We start from the raw sequence: 24,364 nt of genomic DNA, 5'->3' as shown, positions 1-24,364 counted from the left end.
AAACCACAGATAAATCACCATCAGTTTCTGTGGAAAAGTTCAGTCAAACCCCCCCCAATATACAATTGAAGTCTCTATTGCAAGGTGCTGTTTTTCAGGAGAGTCTGAGGCGTAACAATCTCTAAACATCAGAAACGCCAGTCGCATGGAGGCAGTGGGGAGAGATGATTTCTTGACACAGACAGAATGAAAGATGCCCCCCCCCCCCGGTTTGTTTTGAAGACGGTATCTGTGTGTGCTGTGTTCTAACTGGACTGTAATGAAAGAGTTGCAACCACAGAGGTTTTGAATCCAGCAGTAGCCCAGGGATTCATATCCTTATCAAGAGTAGCTGTTGTGTCGGGGATAGGTAAACACCTCCTGCATTCCTCTGGCCTGTGTGGCTGTGTCAGCCGGAGCTGGCTCACTCCGAGTGTTTGTGGTTTGGTCATGCTTTGGGTAAGAGCTGCCTGGCACTTGGCCTATCGGTTGACATCCTCGGGTTTTGTGTTTTGCCTCCATACAGCTGGAGCCCTTACTGTCAGGCCGCCTGCTGCTGGCAGAAACAAGCAACCTGTGCCAAAACTGGCTTTGTGACGCGTTTTCAAGAAGCTTTCAGATATGTCACCCCTTTTGAAGGGGAGCGGCAGCGGCTGATGTTTTCAGGACATTTGCACATTGAACAAGTGGCTCATCTGAGTTCAGATATGTCACTTCTTTTATCTTTTAAACCGGTTTCTAATGTCTTCAATCAAATCAATCACCCAGAATAATCCATATACACTCCCTTTCTCTGCATCTGCAAGTTGATCTGACGCTGTGAAGATAATTGCGTGTCAATCTCCGGGGTTCATCGAAGGTGCTCGGTGATTTCAGTTGGTTATGAGGTCGGGATGCAGGAGGAGACCTTTAATGAGATTTGCTCGAGGTGTTCGCTTGCCGACGGCATGTAGTTTGCCCATGATGGCTCGCCGCTGTTTTCTGATCTTTCTTTGTAACTTGGAAAGTGAGCAAAGTGAAAGAAAAAGATGCCTCCTGATATTCCGCAGCACCCTGACAGATTGGGTTCTTCTCCTGGCTCTCTGGCAAACAAAGCAGTGGAAAGAAGAGAATGGGATTCAGTCTGTATATGAACAACATTACAGTACCTTACTCATTACTATACAGGTCTTACTGTGTTATTTCATATCCTTTATAGCACTAACATCTCATAAGGCTGCGATCTGACTGGCCGAGTTTACGTTTCTACCCACCAGCAGTGTTTCTCAAACAGCCTCTTGAATTTTGTGAATTTTCCTTGATTTTTTTTGTGCTTCTGACTTCTGACTGTATCCACCAGACATGAAATAACAAAGGCTGTCAATCAATTATAAGGCTGTTAATTAATCATAATTATTCACACTTTACTGTCATATTTGAGATTCTTTCATTTCGCAATTTGCAGAGTATTATTGCACTATGCACTTGAACATAATTTGACTGTTCAGTCAGTCCTGTTCAAATTCCGATCACAATGAATTTATGGTGTATTATGCAGCTTTAATTATCTCAAATTAGAACTATGTTGCAACCTCCAATTCCAGTTTTACTAGCATTAGTAGTGCCCTATGCAAAGAGTTTTAATTTGTCATACTTGATTTTCAGATTAAGTTTTTTTTTTTTTACCATTTAGTCTAAAAAGAGCCAACGACAGAATTGCACTTGCCATTAAAAGCTTTTACATCTAAATATTCTGTATATGCTTTCACTTACACTTGCATTTTTTTTTATCATCACATTTTTTGGGGGGTTTATTTTATTTCGATAAAATCCTAAGTGTAAAAGTCGCAGACAAATATGTTAGTAATAAATGAGAAGTGAACAAAACCGAACTTCAGTGTCCATCAAATAACAATAAAATCAAGATGTTTCATACAAAATAAATTGTGCTCAGTTGTGGTTTTCTTGTAATCAAAAAACAAAAAAAAATGTGCTTGTCAATACATATTCTCATTTTCATCACATTTAGAAAACGTGAATCTTCAAAATAAATTTTTTGCATTTCTATCATGGTGATCATGATGTGTTTTTTGCTCATTATTTTCTTCTTCTCTTCCCTCTCTCAGAAAGAAGAAAGAGGAGATTTCTGTGGTGCAGTCTCTGGCGGATTTACTCATGAATGGTTGGACAATGAGGACGACTGAGATGCACCCGACCGGCCCTCCTAAATGTCTCACTGACCTGTGAGCAGCCATGCCTTCCCCGCATCACGCATCGAGGGGCCCCCCTCCCCAGATGCACGGTTGTTTTCTTACATAGGCCCAAGAGAATTGCTCAAACTCTCGTCAGAAATGGCATTGGCCTGTTTGAACTGTAAAGCATCGGAGTACATATTGGAGCACAGGTGAGGTTCAAACCTCTCGCCAATACCCAGAGGACTTACCAGGAGGTAAACAACCTCAGATGACCTTTCCAGAAGGACAGCGTTTCACCACAGCGTTGATGATTTAGTATCCATCCCGCCGCCTTGTTGACAAGGTCGAACATGGCTGCTGCAGATCTCCATAGCAACGGTTCCTTTTCCAGACGGGGGAAAGACTGAGAGGGTCCACGATGCAGCGCAGCGGCGGTGTGGGGGGCGTCGGAGGCCAGCCGTGGGTGTTGCGGCGCGTCCGTCTCACGTGGCTCAGTTTCATGCTCTTCTTCATCCTGGTCTTCTTCCCACTCATCGCGCACTACTACCTCACTACCATTGACGAGGCCGGCGGGCCCGACAAGCGCATCTTTGGGCCGCGGCCCGGCGGTGAGCTGTGCGAGGCCAAGCACGTGCAGGACCTGTGCCGTATCCGCGAGTCGGTCAGCGAGGAGCTGCTGCAGCTGGAAGCCAAGAGGCAGGACCTCAACGGTGAGATCGCCCGACTCAACCTTCGGATCGAGGCGTGCAAGCGCAGTATCGACAGTGCCAAGCAGGATCTGCTGCAGCTGAAGAATGTCATTAGCCAAACGGAGCATTCGTATAAAGAACTGATGGCCCAGAATCAGCCCAAGCTGTCGTTGCCCGTCAGATTACTGCCGGACAAGGACGACCAAGGGATGCCACCACCCAAGTCTGCACGCTCCTGCCGCTTGCGCTCCTGCTTTGACTATGCGCGCTGTCCTCTTACGTCTGGGTTCCCTGTATATGTCTATGACACAAGCACCTATCAGTGGGGGGGCTATCTTGACCCACTGGTAAAACAAGCTTTCGCTGCATCAGTTAAGAGCAACATTTATAGTACTGACAACCCCAGCATAGCCTGTCTGTATCTGGTGCTGGTCGGAGAGCTCCAGGAGTCTCCTTCCTCTCCACTGCCCAGTCCTGCAGAGCTGGAGAAGCAACTGAAGGCCCTTCCCTACTGGAGATCTGATGGACATAATCATGTTCTGGTGCATCTCTCCAGAAAGTCGATGACACAGAACTTCCTGTATAATGTGAGCGCTGGAAGAGCAGCGGTTGCACAGTCTACGTTTCTGGAGCAGCAGTACCGTGAGGGCTTTGACCTCATCGTGTCCCCGTTAGTTCACGCTCTCTCAGAGCCCAACTTTCTTGAAGTGCCCCCTCAAGTTCCTGTGAAGAGGAAATATCTCTTCACCTTCCAGGGGGAACGGGTGGAGTCCCTGAGGAGCAGCCTGCAGGAGGCACCACCTCAGTCCTTTGAGGAGGAATTGGAAGGAGATCCCCCAGCGGACTATGACGATCGGATAATTGGAACCCTAAAGGCAGTGCAGGACAGTCATTTAGACCAGGTGCTGGTGGAGTTCACCTGCAAGAACCCAAGAGCCAGTTTTCCAACAGAGTGGGCTCTGTGTGGAGAGCGGGATGACCGGCTGGAGGTGCTGAAAGCCTCCACCTTTGCCCTGGTGATCGCTGCAGGAGATGGACAGCTGGTGGCCTCAGCAGGCTGTGGCATGAGGTTGTTTGAGGCTTTAGAAGTGGGGGCCATCCCCGTCGTCTTGGGGGACCATTCCAAACTACCTTACCATCACTTCATCCGCTGGACTGAAGCTGCTCTATTAGTCCCGAAGCAGCGCGTGACAGAACTGCACTTTTTGCTCCGCAGCCTGTCGGACAACGACCTGTTGACGATGAGGCGGCAGGGCCGCTTCCTGTGGGAGACTTACTTCTCCACGTCAGAAAATGTCCTCAACACCATCCTGGCCAGTATCAGAACCAGCATCCAGGTCCCTGCCTCACCCATCAAAGAAGAGCCGGCCCAGGAGATTCCTCACAAAGCCGGAAAGCTGGCAGGGACTGACGCCAACCTGGCTGATAACGGCGATCTGGATTTGGGTCCTGTGGAGACGGAGCCTCCATATGCCTCTCCACGCTTTCTCCGCAACTTCACATACACTGCCGCAGACACCTACAGGGCCTGGAACCGGGCCCCAGGTCCTTTCCATCTTTTCCCCCACACTCCTCTTGACCCTGTGCTGCCTTCTGAAGCCAAGTTCCTTGGCTCCGGCACTGGTTTTAGACCCATCGGTGGAGGTACTGGGGGGTCTGGGAAGGAGTTTCAGGCTTCCCTGGGTGGGAACGTGCCCAGAGAACAGTTCACAGTGGTCATGCTGACTTATGAAAGGGAGGAGGTGCTGATGAACTCCTTGGAGAGACTGAACGGGCTGCCTTACCTCAATAAGGTAGTGGTGGTGTGGAATTCGCCCAAACCTCCTTCAGATGACCTGCTGTGGCCAGACATCGGCCTGCCCATTGTGGTGAGTGTTTCTGCTTTTTCTCCTTTCATTTGACATGTGTAGTTGGTTATCAAATCCGTGTTGGATTATTTAGTTCGAAATCCAGGTCCCTTTCATCGCTTCTCACTGAAATGCTTAAACACAACCTGTCAGTGTTCCTGATGCGTCACATGTGATGCAAAGTTTACCCGAGCAGATTGCACTGAGCTGTTTGGATCAGTGTCTCTTTGAAACTCTGTGAGGCTACCACACAAATCAGGAGCCGCTTCACTCAAAGGCTTGAACAAGGTTGACATCCATGAATAATGAGATGTATTCTTTTGAACTAAACATGGAAAATGTAATATTCATGTCGTTTCTGCTCAAACTATTTGGTTACGATAGTTTTTGCAGAAAGGGCAAGGAACATTCGAGCTCTTTGTTAGTATTCGTTATTGCTGCCTGCTGCCACTGAAACACTTTATTTGTCGTTTCTGATGTGATCTGATCTGCTCACCAAAGTCACACATTCAACCAAAAATGAATGCGTTTTTAACAAAGCCGGAAAGATTAGATACGAGATGGCTCTTTCTGCTGCCTTGTGATACGTTTGAGTCTGTTGTGTGGACGAATACTTTGTTATGGATGGGTTTTTTTTTTCTCTTTTAATGACCTTCTGACAGTTAGCAACCAAAATACTGTTATAAGTACAGTATTGCCTGAATAAAATGAAGTTATTATGAGCAGGGGTTGTGGTAGCCACATCTTTCTCATCCATGTTTTTTAACAGTGACAGAAAATGTGGGAAGGCTGTCCGTCATTTTGATAGATGAGATGGCAGAGGGCAGATCTTTCGTGGTGACTGTCTATCAAAATGGAGAGTGTTGCTCTTTCTGTATTTCAGAGAAACCCACACACGGTTATGTGGATTGCAGCAAACAGTGAGGCCAAAACTGACAAAGAAATGTGTAATTAGGGACCTCGCCAACGGCTGGGCCCTAGTTATTTGTGAATTTGTTTCACATTTACATTAAATCCAGTTCTGAAATGTGTGTTTTGATTGACATAACTTCTTTCTAAAAATGAAAGATTGATGCTGACCAACTACTTTTATGATTACTACAACTGTATTGTCCATCTTTACCTGTTTAAAAGAAGCTATAATGTAGTTTTTATTTATGATATTAAAGCCAGGTTATTTTTTAGATAATGTCCCCTTCATGATTTCTTGCCACTAAACCAACTCTTATGCACACGCGTGAGCTCGTAATTTGACACCAGCATCAGCAGCTCAGTGAAGCTGTAGAAAAATGGATTTGATCACATTTAAACCTTTGCCTGTTTAATTAAGTCATTATCAATTCCAAGCGTTGCCGTATTAATTGAGCCAAGTCGCCTTTGCTCAGTGAGGAATGTTCGAGTGTCTCTTTGCAAATACTTTTTCTGAGATGTGTCTTCTTCCTCCGTGCCTGCAGGTCGTTCGCACAGAGAAGAATAGCCTCAACAACCGCTTCCTTCCCTGGGATGCCGTAGAAACCGAAGCCATCCTGTCCATCGATGATGATGCCCATCTTCGGCACGATGAGATCATGTTCGGGTTCAGGTCAGTCATGACCGAGTCGTCGCGTTGCATCACTTTCAACACTTCTTATCCACCCTCTTCAGATAAGCTGATGAAAGTGGAAACAAGCCTCTGCAGTTCGTTCTCGCTCGGTTAGAAATGCAAAATACACACATTTCCCTGCATAAACTCTTGAACTTTAATTGGCACTGTGTCACCCCAGCTTTTAATGACTAGCTATAAAATAAAATGATAGATTAGCTGAAGAGTGAGGAGACCCCCCCCCCCCCCCCCCCGTGAAATGAAGAAAAGAAAAATAAATTACTGGTAAATTGAAGGGAAACTTTGCTTTTGAAAAGGGAAAAAAAAAGTATATTAAAAAATGCAGAAACCCCACATTCCTGAACACACTGAATCTGAAATTTCTGAGCTGGCAGCTTCAGCCTGAAATTCAGAAAATAAAAGGGAAACATGCCGACAGCCTTGCACTCGGACTCCACTTTAATAAATCTGACTATGAATGCAGTGTTTTAACCAATTAAATGATTAAGCATGCTGTTGGGTTATTTCTGTGCACCACCTCTCTCCGGTCTCAGATGCGAGGATGACTTGCGCTGCGGCAGCTTGTTCAGGCAGGCAGAAACGAGCACATGCGCGTGTGGTCAGTTGTCACGAATTATCTCAAACTCCTCCAGAATTAGCCAGGAATGTTTCCTCGCAAAAAAAAGGGAAACGACTCTGCCGAGAGCCGGCTGCTTTCAGGTGTTTAAGTGCTCTCACATGAACTCGTCGGAGACGTTAAATTGCCTCTTTTGGGAATGAGGGGAAAATTACACCTATCTTTTTTGATCAACTCAAACACTTAGTTTTTTGGGGGGGTTTTGGTTTATTCAGCAACATGGTACTAAATATGAGCCACAAGTGACATTTTGTCTTGGAATAATATCTAAAAAATTCACCACGTTTGCATAGCAGACAACAGGATGGACATATAATTGGTCTCCGAGGGGAAAGTAGTTGCTACACAGCTTATTTGGATGACAGATTGAAGCAGATGGAGTTAAGAAGACGGCATATGCACAGACAGACTCTTAAAATTCAAACTAATGGCCACAGAAAAGCAACAGATTATGATAAAGTAGCATAGAATGTTTTTTTTTTTTAACTATTATTAATACAGTATTCGTCCAAATATAAAATAGACTTTTTTAATGTGCCAATATTTCTGATGAAGCGACAGAAGACAAAACAGAAGATTTAAGATTAAAATGGTGGCTATGTGATCTACAAGCACCTGGCTGAGCTCAGGTGGGCAAAAAAAACTGTTACCGTCAGAGTGCATATAAGAGGATAGGGGCAAAGCAGCTCCATTTGCAGGACTTTGTTGTCCACGAGCTGTTTAAAGGTTTTAAAATGCTGTATCTAAAATGCTTTGGGAGGCCGCGGTGGTGACGCACGATGGGAGGAGCAGGTCGAACCAGAGCAATAGAGCAGTGATGGCTTCGCTACACAGCAAACCCAGTGTGGCAGGAGATCTGTGCAAACAAATAGGCTGGAGACCAGGGAAGGACAACTTTGATCATGGTGGTGCCGCGGAAATGTCGTCCTGTCTGCCGGACGTCCAAATGGTTTTAGATGTTGATGTATGAGATTTGGAGACGCCAGATTAACATTATCGGCTAACCGACTTTACATTTGCTCATTTCCATCTCAAATTACGTTCAGCATAATTATTAAATAACAGATATTGGGTTAATAGACTTTTCTCATGACATCACAGTTATTGGATATATTCTCGAAAGGTGGGTAATTTTGCCACCAGTGTACCACCAGTTGCTCATGTCTACTGTCAACCGTAAATAAAAAATGTATGTGGCCAGGAAGCGTCTAAAGAAGTTGTTCAAATCTGCACTATGAGGTTCGTGCGCGTGTTTGTGTGTCTGGGAATGCGCCCGTGTCCCGTCTGCGTCGTCTTACATCCCGTGGTCTCCGAATGAGAAGGAAATGCATCCTCGACTCTTGTTGTGTGTGGGTTTTCTCCTCGCAGGGTGTGGCGCGAGGCCCGAGACCGCATTGTGGGATTCCCCGGGCGCTACCACGCGTGGGACCTCAACCACCAGTCGTGGCTCTACAACTCCAACTACTCGTGTGAGCTCTCCATGGTCCTGACCGGAGCTGCTTTCTTCCACAAGGTCAGCAACCCCGCGCTCTCCCCAACACAACCCGGCCAATTCTCCCTTGTTTATCCGAGTCGTTGACTGCAATTCCCCCCGCGGCTTCTTCTTTCCGTTGCAGTACTATGCGTACCTGTACTCCTACGTGATGCCCCAGGCCATCAGGGACATGGTGGACGAGTACATAAACTGTGAAGACATCGCTATGAACTTCCTGGTCTCGCACATCACACGTAAACCGCCCATCAAGGTCAGTGAACGCTGCGTGGTTCTGCAGGCTTTGTGTCTCCCTCGGGGCCCCGTGCAGGCAATATTTTTGCCCACCTAGCTTTGCCATTAGTCAAACTGGCAGGTTCAATATTTCACACAAATTCTAAATTAAAAAAAAAAAAAAAAAAAAAAGAAAGAAATACGAGATCAAACTTGTGCGTTCAGCCTGATTTTTCCTCCTGGATTTTTATTGGAAGGACATTTGTTACCGGAGAGCATATTTATGGCTGGACAAATAATTATAGCAATCAAGCCCGGGAAGCTGTTGGAACAGAAATGTCACCACAGCCCTCAGTTTTAAGTTGTTTCTGATTTAGTTGGATGTTAATACTCAGGGGTGTTTCAGAGGGGAATTAAGGACGACGTCTTTGATAGTGTGCTGCATGACAGCGTTTCGCTGCTCGGAATAAGCCTTGTGAATAATGAATTTAGGGCATGTTTGAATATGGAGTCCTTAGTGGTGGTGGTGGGGGGGTGGATTTCTCTATGTTAGACCAAACAAGTCAAAATTAAAAAAAAAAGGAAATAAATTACTTTTTATGCATCGCTTATGCAGAGCCGGCAACATCCAAGCTTGCATTACACCATAATTTAAAGTTTTCTTCTCAATTCAAAGCTCAGGCGTCGTACTATTGATTTAATAGCCGAGTTTTGTGAAAGAGGTTTCAAAATTACACTCTGTGGCTTTTGTAAATTTGAAATAAACCGAGCAATATGAGGAAAAATATTCACTTGATAAAACCGCTCTCACAGAAAGGAGCTGCACTGCTTCCTGAGCCCTTCATACATTTTCCATATATAGTCCAGTGTGACATTTATGAAACCCAAACCTTGTGCACGTGTTGAGCGAGCTCAACTGCTCTGGGTTTTAGGTGGGCGCAACAAGACTGATGCAAAAGCAAAATCATTAATGTGAAAGCACAGAACGAGCATCACAAAGCCAACAATATGAATGCATAAGCAGCAGCATGAACGCAAAAACCCATGATTACAAATCAAAAACTTGGGGTACAAATGCAAAACCCTGCAATACGAACAAAAACCCTGCAGCAGCGACGCAAAAGCCCAAAACACAAAGGGAAAAAAGTTGCAACGTGACCGCAAATGCGAGCAAGAAAGCAGTCGGCAAGTGTTTTAGCTTTTGCACGGCAGGTTTATGTTCAAACTGTGGGTTTGTTTTTTTTTTCCTCCTATGTGACTGCAACATGTTTCTGTAGCAAGGACTCTATATTAATAACTATTCATCAGACTGCAGTTGTATGTTTCCGTGAAGAACAGATGACATAATTCCTCCCCGTTCAACCTTCTCGCTCCCCCCCCCCCCCTGGCAGGTCACGTCTCGGTGGACCTTCCGCTGTCCCGGCTGCCCGCAGGCCCTTTCACACGACGACTCGCATTTCCACGAGCGCCACAAGTGCATCAACTTCTTCGTGAAAGTGTACGGCTACATGCCGCTGCTGTACACACAGTTCCGAGTGGACTCTGTGCTGTTTAAGACTCGCTTGCCCCACGACAAGACCAAGTGCTTCAAGTTCATCTAGCGTGAGGCCCGGGCGACCCAGCGAAAGAGCCGAAGGGCAGCGTGGACCGGAGGTCTGGACGAATTTAAAAGGGAAAGCGCCAGGTGAAGATGGAGGAGCGGACTCCAGGATGAACGCACAAATAGCGACGTTGTCCGAGGAGACTGACAAGTTGACGTTTAAAAGCTCCTGGCCGGCGGCCCCATCCATAACTCCAGTCGAGATTGAAAGAGCGGAAGCTGAAAAGGGACCACTGCCAACAAAAAAACCCCCGCCTTTTCAGTGGCCGTCGCTCTTGTTCCCACCTTCTTCGCTCATGCTCCATCATCAACCACTAGCTTACAGATGTCCTGTGCACCTCCTAGCTGCCTGCCGAGTGGAGACGGTGTACAGTGTACAGAAACTCCACCTGACGGGGGAGTTTGTGAATAACCGCGAGGCGCGAAGACCCGGCGGCGTCAGGCCGCGGAGCCAAAGCGGCGACGGTACGCGGCTGCCACTGCGCTTTATTCTCGTTTCCCCCCCCCATTTCACAGTTACAAACTGAACTTCCTGTACATGAACGTGAGAGAAGCACTGATGGTCAGAAGTATTTTATTGAACTTTTTTTTTTTTTTTTTTAAATAGTGTCGTTTAAATGTATAAATCTCTATATGGCGCGAGCGATTTCCAGAACCTCCATGTGTGGGAGGTCGGAGCGAGACAGGACCTCGTCCGCAGAGTCAAACAGGTCGACCCAATCGTGTTTCAACCGAGGGAATTCACTTCAATGGTCACCATAATGCCTCAAAAGTTGTAAACCAGCCACTCGTCCGTCACTTCGTTTGCTCACATCTTGTTCGTACGTTGGGCTGAAGAAGGAAGAAATCATGTTAAAAATGTCAACAACAAAAAAAAAGTCGAGACACAGCTGCCAAAACCACAATAAATAGGTTCCATGTCTACTTAGAATTGTATTTATGCAGTAAGTTGAGTAGAATGACGGTAAATATGAAGAGAGTTGATGTTTTGGTACAGACACATATTTGCTTTCTGGTGGGGAATTGAGCCAGCTCCACACTGGGAACAGAAAATGAATTGTTTGTTTGGATTTAAGATTAATAATTTGTTGGAAGACAAGTGTTTTCTTCCCAATATCAACATGTTTTTCTTTTTTTCTTTTGGATTTCTTAAGTGATATTTTTAATCCTATAAAACTATTTTTATGTCTAGTAATGGGATCGATATGAAAATAAATTTTCAAATTATTTTTTGCTCAATTTAGGCAGAAAAACAAACGGGCCATGTTTGTTTTTATAAAAAATCTATATTTTTTGAAGGATTGAGCTTACCTCGTGAATAAGGTTAATTATATTTTTTTAATTCTACTTTTGAGCTTTTTTTTCTTGGGTAACAAAGTGAGCATTGCAATTATAATGAGACGGGGCCATGTAAATCCATTTTTTCCACAATTGTTAACAAACTGGACTTGATTAACTTTAAATTTTGCACAAAGCAGCAGAACCATATTGACGCTGTATTCTGACTGGTAAAGCACATAAACTTGCACGGTACAGTCTTCTGGTACAATGTTAATCATTCTCTTTAATTCAGAACAACCGTGAGCCGATTTAAATCCCGTTTTAAATCGATGAGACGTCTCTCTTGGGGTTGGACGCCGTACCGAGTCCATGAGAGTCGGTTTGGGAGTCGAAACGCGGAGGAGCGGGTTTCACTTCACTCGGTGTGAATTGTGGCACCCGATGTGAGGAAACCCACACGTCTCTTCTGAGAAATGTGGACCTCCAGCCCGCAGCTGGGTTGGCTGGGAGCCGCTCCGTCCCCATCAGAAGGTAACGCGGCCTAATAGCGCCATTAAAGCTCGCTGATTAGCACATTATCGCTCATTTTTATTGGACGGCGGACAGCAGTGTGTCCGCTTCATCCCTCGCTGGTTTCCACACGCAACCCGGCAGAGACGCCAGCAAGTTAATGGGCCTCGTCGGAGAAACGGTCCAGCTCACAACCCCTCATAAACCCGTGACTTGTCGTTGTTTTTTTTTTAATCCTTTGATTTGGGTTCAGATTAAATAAATTAGGCTTAATGCGTTCCATCCTGGATGTTAAACGGGAGTCAAGTGGCTGCAGACAGTAGGGCTGGTTTTGTTTCCTTCAATATTTATGGGATTGATTCTAATCCAGAAAGCAAATATTTGCCAAAATGTGCAACGTCGCCACCAGCTTCCCCCGGCAGTGTCGTCATATTTGTGTCATATGTTTTTTGTTTTTTTTGTTTTCGATCATTGCTCGATGAATGTTTTCTTTGCCAAATAGGTACGACGTCTGCTGCTTTCCAGCGTCATTTGCAGGCTGCGCAGTGTGAGCGCGGTGCCGACGGGATGCGGTCCGGTACACCCACGTCCCCCTCCGCATGGTACTCCACCGGGACCCGACCCGTCGTCTATGATAAAAACTCCCCAACACCTCGATTTGACCTTGTAATCTGAACAAAAAAGATCCCCGACGTAATATATCGGAATTATTGTCGTTCCCCAAATTCTGTTCTGTGAGGATGTTTCTATGAAGCAGGAAGTTACAAAAGCCCATGTCTCTTGTATATTTATTGAATATATTGTTAAAAAAGAAAAAAAAAGAAGTGATATTTTTTATTTTCAAAGAACTGATACGACATGCAATAAAACGAACGAGACATGGTAGTTTATTTTTTCCTCCATCACAAAGGAGTCCCGGTCTGATTGAGTCGACAAATTGTATTTCATCTGAGGAGGAAGTCCAGCCTGTGCTGGTGGGGGGACAGGAGGGGGGGCAGCTAGAAGCCTGGCCGCTAACAGCACTGACCTGTAACCCGCAGCCTCGTAAATTGCGCTTCAGCAACAAGCCGGCGCAGACTAATTGAGGTGTGTTTGAAGCCAAGATCTCTGCTCGCTCCAGGTGGCGACCGACGCTTTCTGAGTCCTGCTGCGAAACACAAGATATTGGATCCAGCCTGTTTACCTAAGAGGCGTAAACAAGCAGCCAGATTTCTAATGAGCCAAGGTGCAAAAGCTGGCCCGAGTCTCCTTTTTTGCTGCACCCCAAAAAAAAACAACAAAAAACATCACATCTGAATGCTTTTTTAATTGGAGCTCCAGAAGCCTTTTTAGGCATGCAGCCCTGAGGGCACAGCTTTGAGTGGGCTGCTGTTTCTCCCAAGTCTGTTGTCCCCCCACACCACCCCCCACCCACCCGACCCCCTCCGCCCCGGCCTCTTGGGGGGGGGGGGGGGGGGGGGGGGTCTATGACACAGCTGGTTTTCCAATGGCCTGGAGCAGGAGGAGTTCTGTCTGGAAGGCTGCAGTCACTCTGCGAGGTGTACAGAGTCGTGAAACTATGTGCTTCTGGGTCCGACTGTGGGCGAGGCCGGGGCCACCTGCAGCGTCACACATACCAATGAAGAGCAGATGAATGGAAATAAAACCCTTAATTAACAATATCACTGTCTCACTCGTTTATTCTTGGACTGAGAATATCTGGGTGGGGCACTTTCAGAACTAATCGACCCCGGCCTGCATCCAACCCACACAAAGCTATTAAACTGGTGTTTAGTGAAATTATCTCGGTTGTAAATATAGTTCGTGCCAGGTGATGCTTTTTCTGTGGAGAAACTTTTCCTAGGAGCATGCATTTGTGGGATGGGCATCAATGTGGAGCCTCATTCCTGCTGCTCATCCCACAAATGCATATTCCGTACAAATGAGGCACCACGGGGAAATAAAAGTCAACTTTTCAGGAGTTTGAGGTTCAAGGAGCTTCACAACAAAAGTAATCTGCCAAACGCATTTCAGAGCTTTTTTGTTTGTAGTTGAATGATGCTAAAACCCAGGCGTTATTGCAACATAGCAACAAGGTGTTTGTTTGTTGCGAAGACGAAACCTGTTGTACTGTTCAGGTGTACCTGCTCTCTTCACCCAGTGTGCTGGGTACATCTCCAGACGAATCTATGCTCTGAAAAATAGGGCCTTAAAAAAGGGTCTCACATGTTGTTATGAAGCTTATTTATTAAAAAAAACCCAACCTCATCAATAGAAAGCTTAAATGGGACAAGTTTTATGAAATGAGATGGTTTATAAATGCATCATAGGACAGTGGGGCGGACACCTTGTAATTAGAGAGCCTGTAAGAATGGCATGAGGTTGCCTATCAACTATAAATAGCATAAAGAAATTACGGTAATGATTTTTCAATTAAAAAAAAAAAAAAAATCAGTCCAAGAATTTCAAAGGGTGTCATAGAGGGTTAAAAACCTTCAGCTGGTGGCCCCTGTAATTGTTTCTGCATGATGTTTAAAAAAAAAAAGTGTTTGACATATGAAGAGGAATCATGGTTCATTGAACTGTATTTGAACCAGATACAAATTGTTACTTTAATGATTATGAAATTAGCGAGATGCATCAATCTCGTGCATATTAGTTGAATTAACAAAAATTGAGGAAAAATACATTGTTCTTTTCAGTCCATTAGAAGCCATATATCTCATATGATATTGATATTGCCATGTCCCGATCAATGAGCTCTCCGATTCCTCAGATGTCTGCTTGGTGTTGTGGCCTGAGAGAATGTCTCTCCATGTGTCTGTGATTCCCCCTTTCTGCAGTAAACCAATTGTGCATCGGGCAGGAATGCAAGGCATGTGTTTTTCATTAGATCCTGCAAAAAATAATCTCCCGCTGGATAAAGTTTGGCTTTGTGGGAATGGCTGTTGGAGCAGGAGAGACGAGGTGCGGCTCCGGCGCCCCAAACTCCCAAGCAGAGGGTTTCAAATGTGACATCAGCGGGACGAGATGGGAGACAAATGCTCCCCACACCCAGCAGCGAGGGGTGGGGGGGGGGTCTCTGAAGCATGGGTGCGGCTGTGTGTTTCTTTAGCAGTCATCTGTGGGATTTTCTGACTCACAGCAGCTTTTTCAGATGCGTTAAAATTGGCTTTGTTCCAAATCAAGATCTTGCAGGTGAAATCAGTTTGTCACAGTTTTCGCACTTCATTTTCTTTCTTCTTTTTTTCTCTCGTCTTTATTTAATTTTACACTCTGATTGATCCCCTGGCTGTATCTTCTCTCTGCCACTCGTAGCCAGGTTTTATTGGACCGCGCAGGCTTTTGCATATTATTCCTCCTCAGCGGGAAGCACCGTGTTTCTACATGAATGAACATGGCTGAGTTGTCAGAAGGCTTGAATGGAGAAACGGGCTCAATCTGTATTACACAGGAGAAGGAAGCTGCCTCTTTGATTTCTGTGGCATGTGGAGCTGGCGAGCACGCGCGTTAAAAAAAAAAGAGGAGAATTGCATTCCTCTCATTTAAAGTGGCGTCGGATGCACCGTGTGGAGTTGTGCAAGACCACCGTGTTTTTGTGTGATATGTAGCCAGGGGAGAACCGCTCGAAGAAAAGAAAAGTGAAACTCCCAAAACATGACAGACAAATCAAATAAGAGGATCTTGCATATTTGTCATTTGCATGAAAACACTGTACAAAGCATAGCTCGTAAGCGTAGTTGCAGCATGTAGTAGGCCCTTTGTAACAGTCTTTAGGTGCATTCCCTTTTTGTCAGTGGCTACGACTGGTCGAGAAATGTCTGGTATGCTGGTGGCAGCTGAAAAGCCCAGGAGAGATTAAAGGAAGGAAGGAGTCAGTCTGCTTGTCCGGGACCGAGCTCTTTGGTCCAAGAATCAGAGACACAAAGTGTCTGGAAGTGCCTCAAGATCGTCCTGTAAACAGTTGTGTGTGTGTACATGCATTTTTTTTGCTGGAATATAAATCATTTCCCCCGTCGCCTCGGTGAGCTGTCGTCACTTTGTTGGACACTGGAGTCGACACCCTTGACCTCTAACATCAGTCTTGCAGCAGAGAAAGGTGGCGGGTGAGAGGGTGCTCCTGCACCTGTATGCCACACACACACACGCACACGCACACAAAACGCACAGCTCTCAGAAGGTGCTTGTCAGAAGTCGGCGCGAGTCCTCCTCCTATGTGTCCGTCAGTGTGTGCCAGTGGCAGATCTGCTGTCCCTCCGCCTCCTTCATCTCGGCCCAGTGGGCCTGCTGGTCCTCGCTGGTGCTGTTGAGGCCCAGGGAGACCCAGCCCAGCCTCTCCCTGGGCCTCATGCTGCTCCGGCGGCAGAACACCGACACCACCAGCGACACCTCGGACAGCTGGAAGAGCGCCACCTGGAACACGAACGTCTCCTTGTAGGTGGGGTTGGGCTGGCCGCGGCACACGGCGGTCTTGCACTTGGACATCTCTTTCCCCTTGGAGTCCAGCATGGTCAGCTTCACGTACGTGTCTGGGAAAGGAGGTGTGGGAGAGCAGTGAGACAGTGCCACCAAGTGGTGGGAGGGGAACACTGCGGTCAACAAAAGCTTCACACGCGTATCACTCGGATAGATGCCGGAATTATTCATTATGGGAGTCAATGACAATGACGGTCGCAGTTAGAAGTTGAAGTCTCTGTGCAGTTTGCATGTTCTCACTGTTCTCCCGATTTCTTGCCACAGTCCAGAAACATGCATGCCCTAAAAACATATTTAATTATAGATGCACACTTGAGAAAAAATGGGAGCACAAATGCTGCTGACAGCTCATTGTTGCCTGAAGGACACGTTGCTAATTGAACTTTTGTGACAATGGAAAATCTCTGCTTCTGATTTTGTCCTTCATCTCATATCGGATGGATTTTCCTGAAGGCAGAGACAAAAATCTAAAAGACAGTGGGTTTTCGTGTATAAAGGGTCTTATGTGTGTGGACTGTGGGCGGGAACCCGAGTAACTATTAAAACTGCCACTCGCACAGGGAGAACATGCAAATGAACTGGGGATAAGAATCGGTGTGGGTTGAGACTGCTCACCATCCATCGCTATGTCGCTTTGGATTTTTCACAAAGGCTCTCAAAGTCAAAATCACTGTAATTGTACATTTGAGTCCTGGTTAAAGGAGCTGTGGCTTTGCCCTGCGGTGAACTGGCGACCTGTCCAGGCAAGAAGTGATTCTCAGCATTTGCATTTTCAATTTTATTCTCAAAATGTGACATTTCCCATCCTTGTCCTATACAAGGCCATGCTAAATTGGCTGATGTCTTACCTCTCATGATATACAGCTGTCCCCCTACGAAGTGTTTCACACAACAAAACAGACCATCTGTGGCAGACACGCACACACACACACACACACACACACACACACACACCACAGCACAGCACAGAACACACAACAGTGGAAAGAAGAAAGAGAGGAGGCAGTTTAAGGATTGTGACATACACCAGAAGGTCAGCTTTCATGGGAACTCTGATCAGCAGCAGTTGCTTTCATATTACGGATTTAATAGCTTCGGTTATTAAAAAGTTGGTGCCGTAGCCAGGGAACATTTAAAATGTAATGATGTACAATTTGTTTTGATTGTGTGCTGCTGGGAGTTTTGCCCATCTGCTTTGCCAAAGCAGCTGCCTGATGTATGAGCGCCCGATGGGGAAGAGGGCATGAGGAAGGAGAGTTGTACCGAACACAAAGTGTACACAGCGTTGCACAGCACTTTGCTCCAAGCGAGCGCAAAACCACGGCGAAAGCCGCTAACGTGGCGGCTTCTTTACTCACTGACGGGCTTTTCAGACGCCGTGGTTTTGAAGTGGCTTCCCTGGATGACCTCGGCTGAAAGGCGTCCTGTGGCGGAGTTGTAGATGAGACCCAGGAGGACTTCCGGCATGGCGGAGTCCTCGGTAGAGCGGTACGACAGAGCCCCTGCACTGCGAGACACGCTCACCACGGAGCCACAGCCCTGGTGAGACAAACCCCCAAAGAAAACAGTTCCCAACAGACGCGTGAGAATAATTTGTGGCGAGTTGATTTCGTCTGCGTACGTGAGGGAGGTGTAACTTGACAAAGCGCTCCCCACCGTCAGCTCGGAGCCGGGCTCCAGCGTCACCGGCAGAGCGATCTTGCCCTGCAGGTTGAGCTTCGTCAGGTAGAACACCTTCTCCCCCAGGACCTTCTCCTTTTTCATCCGCCTGACGCTGTACAGGCGGAAGCGAACCGCGTAGTCCCCCAGGGCGTCCTGCTCCACCCTGGAGAACTTGAATGTTTCCGTGAAGACGGGACACGGGCCCTTCTGCACGCCCGTCTTGGCCCGCTGCTTCTTGGTGGGCAGCAGGACAAGGTGGACCTGCCACGAGATGTTGCCCGTCTGCTTAAGGGCCGGGATGTCGGTCGCGGCGGTGACCGTGACGGCCAGCCACTGCTCGCCGGAGTCGTACTCGAAGGCGACGTCCAAGGTGCCGTACTTGGCGAGAGGCTCGGGCTCATAGGCTGAGGGGAGGTGGAGCCCATCCTGAGTGGAGAAAGAAAGAATATTTAGTTATATTAAGCATGGGATGAAGTAAACAAAGAACCAAACAAATAACAAAATTTCAGTTTACAACTGAAATTACAATATATAAGAAAATCTACATTTGCAGGCATGAAATTGCAAGCAAACTAAACCAGGAGTTGTTTCCATCCTCAATAGACACCATCACCTCATCACTCACCCTCGCTTCTAGAGTTCCGTTGACCTGTAACTGTAGCTGTCACTGTAACTCACTGATGCTCCTTGCTATCCAATTACAGTCCAGCTTTAGCTCAAATCTACATTGAAGGATGACCTTTCGGAAGCGGACTTGAACCTTGACAGTGTTAATCTAACCTGTACAACACTGAAGTGGACTCGGGATGATTTGTGAACGGTTTGAGATACATAAGGTTTTTATACCTGTCCTTTTGCCACTGACGGGATTTGTCATGTATACTACTGTATTGACAGCGGGTCCATGCACAAAGCTTCAAAACTGAAATGCACTGTGTTCCATGTGCTGTGTGCAGACACAGAAATCACACCTCTGGTCCTACGACAGCGGTGCTGTCACTGGGTATGTCCTCGTCGCAGCCTTTGTTCAGGTAGCTCTCCGTGTCCTGGTCCACGCTGGCCTCGCTGGAGCCGTTGGGGCTGTCGCAGTGCTGCGGCGACGACGCCCTCCGGACCCCTCGCTCTGAGCGGGAGCGCGACGACACGCGGGCCCCCGAGACCTGGTCTTGGTACGGCGGAGGCTGGAGCTCAGTGAGGGAGGACTCTTTCTTTATCCTCTGGATGCTGTTGGCTGCTTTCAGGGCGGCAACAAAGAGCAAGAGAAATTTGATATGTAGGCAGCGCTACTAGAGACTCTGCAAAGATGTTCACTGGATATGCGACATACAGGCTATCTCAGAATTAAACAAGCAAAATAATATTATTGATCATTATCAAATTTGTGGGTCAATTTCACTTGTTCAGTGTGTTCTCGAGCAACTCGCAGAAGAATCGAACCTGCTGGGTGCTTGGGCTTCCTATCACAGTCCAAAAAAACATGCATCTGAGTTTATTAATGGCTCTAAAATACAGTGTGTGTGTGGGTGTGTGCGTGTTTGCATTTGTCCATGCTCGAGGTGAACCCTGTCCTTGCTCATAGTCCGCTGATATGAGCTCCACAACCTTGACTTGTATAAAACGCTAAAGAAGATGATGGGGGGGGGGAAAGAATGCAGGTCGTTGCATCACAAGCCCATTCATTTGCATGTTACGCGTTGTCCTCACCTTGTCTCCAATTAACTATCATCTCTTTTGTGTTTGTTAGCCTTCAGGCGTGATTCTCTGCTGCGTGTATTGGCTGTGATGCTCCTCCTGCTTAAATAAGACTTTATGTAACTGCAGTGCAATACATAAGCATGCTCTGTCACCCCGTCCGCTGGAAGCCTCGCTGCTGTAGCCTCCCTGCTCGGCGGACTGCTTGCGTTTGCTGCTCCATGCAGATGTTGCGTTCTGCTGGGCCGCGGCCTCGGCGGGGCCTCGGTCTTCCTCGCTGTCGGATAAAGTTCCCTCTGTAGGAGGACACATGAGCACACTAGTGCAAACATCCCTTTATCTTTTGGGGAAGAAAAAAAAAAACTGAGATGTGTAAACTACAGCGAAGAGGCAGCCAACTGAGACACAACACTTCAAAACAAAAAGGTGAATTTGAAAACATAAAGAGGAGAACCGGAGAGCGGCAGTGGAAAAGAAGCACCACACTCTCTAACCTTGCGTTCCCTTCTTTTTTTTCTTGCTCTTCTTGCGTTTGTCCTTTTTTTTGTCCGCCTCTGGAGTTCTCTCAGATCTCTTGGCGCCCTCTTTTGCATTTTTCTTCTTCTTCTTATCTGATTTTTTCTTTTTTTCTGCGGAGGAAGACTTCGAGAGCTCAGCCTCGTCTTCGTCGTCTCCCTCTCTCTCAGGGCTGTCCTCCATCTCACCCTCTTCTTCACCGGCATCTTTATGTTTTAATGCCACGCTGTCGCTCTCAGCCGAATTAGGAGTTTCATCACATTCTTGCCGAGCGTCTGCTCGGTCTCCGCCGTCGCTCGCTTTACTGTCTTGTCCGCTCGTGTTGTCTGGTTTCTCCAGAGCACCGGCCTCGTCCTGCTCCTGCCTCCCCTCTCGGGATTCCTCTTTGTTCCTCTGGGCTTCTTTCTCCAGCTGCTTCTCTCTCCTTTCCTTTCTCCTCTGTTCTCTTTTTTCCTGCAGCTCTTTCTCTTCTCTCTTCTTCTTCTCTTCGTCCACGAGCTCAGCTTCTGTCTTTTTAACTCGCCAGCATCCATCCCTCCATTCCCACTCCAGCTGGCTCTGGGCGTACTCTGCCTCTGCTGTATCGCTGTTTTGGTTGTTTTTTGCACCTGTGCTGCTCGTCTCTGAGTCTCTGGGCATTTGCCACACGCTTTTACTGCCGGCTTTGCCTTCTTGCGCGGCGCAAGCCGGGCCAGTCTCCTGGCCGCTGGCGTTCTCCGTGTCCTCCTCATCCTGCACCTTGTTGATGATGGTGGTGACCTGCTCGGTCAGCTGGTCGCTGACCGCGTAGGTGGCGTCGCTGACGGCGTTGGCCAGGTCGTCCACGCGACTGGTGACCGAGTCCAAGATGGAGGTAATGTTGACAGACGGCAGGTTCTGCTGGAAGCTCTTGAAGAAGGCCATCTCCTCGCCGGGGGATCCTGTCGCCACGCCGACCGCGAGATTAGCTCATCAGTGGCTCTGACATGGACATGTGGTTGTTAGCAGGGAGTTGAGCCGGAGCGTGCTGAGACAGCGTCAGTTATACTTGTCCTTCAATCAGACAGCCTGGCCTTGCACACTAACTAAAATAAAATATGTGTTCATTTATAAATTTGTACCTCAGCGCACAAAAAAACCCTCAAATCCCAAAATAGAGTCCACTAACGCACGAAAGCTGTATCCTGTGCACGCACAGGTTTTGGTCATTAGGGTTCTGCAGAATATTATTATTTTGATATCAGGGTCAGCTTTGATGCTGTCAGCAAGCCTGAGATGTGTAGATTATAGTATTATTAATATTAACCCTTTTATTACTAAATTTATTTTTGTCATATGGCTGTAGCATAGTCAGAAATGAGCAACCGGTCAGTGTTGTTTTTTTTTTAGAACAGTACAGCATTGAGTGTGCAACATTCAACTGGTCTCTATGTGTAAATGCGGCCGGTGTGACGGATCTGTAAAGTGTGTTGAGTACCTGGTTTGTTGTTTTTATAGCCACTGAGATGTGACAGATCGTCAGGATTCGCCACTGACAGCTTGTTGCTGAGGTAAAGAAAAAACAGAGCCATCAACGCCATGAAGGCTGCAATGGAAGACAGGACACCCAGAAGCTCAGGAGAGACTGAGGAGGAGAGGAGAGAAGGAAAAAAAGAAAGAGGGAAGAGGAGAGACAAGAGGGAGCGAAAGCAAAGGCAGGCAGAAAGAAAGAGAAACAAAAATTAGACACAAAGGCGAGCATTAGTCTGTGGAGGTATATGCAATTGGGGTTTTCACTTTTTTCTTTTAAATTAAAAAAAAAAATGTCCCTGTGCTAATAAATAAAAACACACACAGGTGGCAGTGAGCTTAGAAATGCACTTAAAAACTTGAAAAGCTGTAAACAACCCCATGTGGACTCCACTAACAATTTTCTTTGATGATAAGCATCTTATGTTGGATGGAAATTATTCAAATTTCTGTCTTGTCAGGGCATCATTATTAGCAATTGTTCTTTTAAACACTCTTGTGTGTCTTCCACTTCAAAGACAGACCAGATCTAATCTACAGCGCTGTATGTAGGCCAACCATACTTCATGTATCCGTGCAGTGCTGGGCTATTTTTAAGAGAGCCTCAAAGGGACAGAATCTCGCTGAAATGTAGACTTGGTAAGCCCAGGAAAGAATCTGAGTGTGTTTAATAGGCTACCACAAAGCCACAGCACACTGTAATAGCTGGAGAAAAAGGCGAAGTTGGGGCACAATGAAGCGTGAACAGCATTTTTTGAAGATCAAATGCCTCCGTGGAAAGGGCAGCTGGGAAGATAAGGGACACTGCAGGCAAGGTTCTGCATGAGTTTCCAGTTAAACTCGAGGCTACGAGGTTTTGATAGTAGATATATGGATTGAGGGCGAGTCTCGATATTTTATTGGAGACATCGCATTTGAAAGACACATGGACCTCCAGGCTTAAACAATTAAAACACTTTCGACCACAACTCGCTATTGGCCAATCACAGCTCGACACAGGGGAGTGAGTCGACGCCGTTTTTACAGCAAGAGAGAAACTGTTAATAAAAAGATATTTGAAGGGACCTCTTTTAAAAATGTATTGAAGACTACAACAGAGAAATATAAATAAAGAATGTACCTGTTTGTCTGCACTAAAATAAGACGACACTGTTTCTACATCTGGTACACACACACACACGTCTGCCACCCCAGCTTGTTATATGTAATGAAATCAAAACACAGATTTATTATTGTTTTACACACACAGGAAAAGCCTGTCCAATAGATGATTTTAAATGAAGAGTGTTTATTATAAACACGCTGTATGGTGTTAATGAGATGATTACACAACATGACACACACGGACACAAATCACAGTCATCTCGTACTTTTTATATAAAAGTTGGATTACAAAAAGGTGTTACAATAAATCATATGTCAAACCAAACAACTACAAAAGTGTGACCGATAATAGTGTGTGTGTGTGTGTGTGTGTATATATATATATATATATATATATATATATATATACACACACACACATGGTTGAGTCTGCTAAAAAAAAAAAAAGTAAAGAGTCTTGCTTTTCCAATAAAATTGTTTTTTTTTCAATGTTTGCTTATATCATAAATTAACTTTCTTTTGCATATGTGATGCAACTATCACAGGTTCAAGGTGCATCCTGTTTTTAATTCAGTGAACTTGAAAAGTTGAATGCATTTGAGTTGCAGCTTGTTGATTGGCCTTTTACAATTAAAGCATCGTAAAACAAGTAAATCCCACATTTTTAGAATGTAATGTATTATTGAGGTAATTAAAGAGAAAAAGCTTTAGTGCAAGAGCTGTTACCACCAATTTATATTAATGGCAAACACAGCAGAAACTTTGAACAAATAACTGCATGCTTCACCTTTAACATGAAGCTGTTGACAGCCCTGCTAGATTCCAAAACAGTTTTTTGTAATATCTGGTACCATGGCTATTTTATATGTAGAACAGTCTGTTGGACCAGTCTCTTCTTTTAAATATATATCTATATAGTCTTCTTATGGTTATTACTTATCCTTTATTATGTGTTGTAATGCAATATTCTTTTCTTTGCTACTTTTTTAAATTATGTTTCAAATGTATACTTTTACATGATTCATTGGCTTTATTTGATCATGATTACAATTTTTAGTCTTTATTTTGTCACTTTTATATTTTTAAGTGGTTCTGATTGATTCTTGTGGCCTTGTATTTATTTTCCAAAGCAATTTGTAACACTGGTTTTGTTATTTGAGAAATAAATACAATTAAATCTTATGACATGATTATAACTGATCTTTACAGTATTGTGTTATTGTTACAACAAGATACTCAGTTTTAGGAGTGTGAAGCTCCGACTTAATGCAGGAAATGTATCTTAGCAAAAGAGCTAACTCAGCTCAACAATATGCCAAGCTTCTCATACTGTGTTGGTTTGTCAAAGCGTATTGGTAACAATTGTTAAGACAAAACAAGCGATATAAAGGTCCTTTGGGTTTTGCGGTCTTCATTTAGCCCACGGAAGAGTGAAACCTGAAT

The 24,364-nt window shown here is 45.7% G+C and overlaps 2 protein-coding genes across 2 annotated transcripts; one reads left to right on the top strand and one right to left on the bottom strand.

Moving 5' to 3' along the window:
• Positions 1–2,359: 2,359 nt before the first annotated feature.
• extl3 (exostosin-like glycosyltransferase 3) lies at positions 2,360–13,627 on the top strand. The gene is made up of 5 exons (XM_080514318.1): positions 2,360–4,710; positions 6,144–6,271; positions 8,277–8,421; positions 8,525–8,653; positions 10,005–13,627. Exons 1-5 carry the CDS (start codon positions 2,572–2,574, stop codon positions 10,212–10,214), a joined length of 2,751 nt encoding a protein of 916 aa, XP_080370444.1. The 5' UTR covers positions 2,360–2,571; the 3' UTR covers positions 10,215–13,627.
• Positions 13,628–16,195: 2,568 nt separating this feature from the next.
• Positions 16,196–21,232, bottom strand: LOC308143291 (synaptotagmin-14-like; the record flags this gene model as incomplete). Its single annotated transcript, XM_080514030.1, has 7 exons — positions 16,196–16,512; positions 17,308–17,364; positions 17,818–17,998; positions 18,116–18,547; positions 19,093–19,352; positions 19,969–20,109; positions 20,308–21,232. 7 exons carry the CDS (start codon positions 21,230–21,232, stop codon positions 16,196–16,198), a joined length of 2,313 nt encoding a protein of 770 aa, XP_080370156.1.
• Positions 21,233–24,364: the final 3,132 nt, after the last annotated feature.

This window comes from Blennius ocellaris, assembly GCF_963422515.1.
Source record: "Blennius ocellaris genome assembly, chromosome: 18".
NCBI classification, from domain to species: domain Eukaryota; kingdom Metazoa; phylum Chordata; class Actinopteri; order Blenniiformes; family Blenniidae; genus Blennius; species Blennius ocellaris.
Note: the sequence above shows the minus strand (reverse complement) of the source record. Positions and strands in the feature narration are given on the sequence as shown.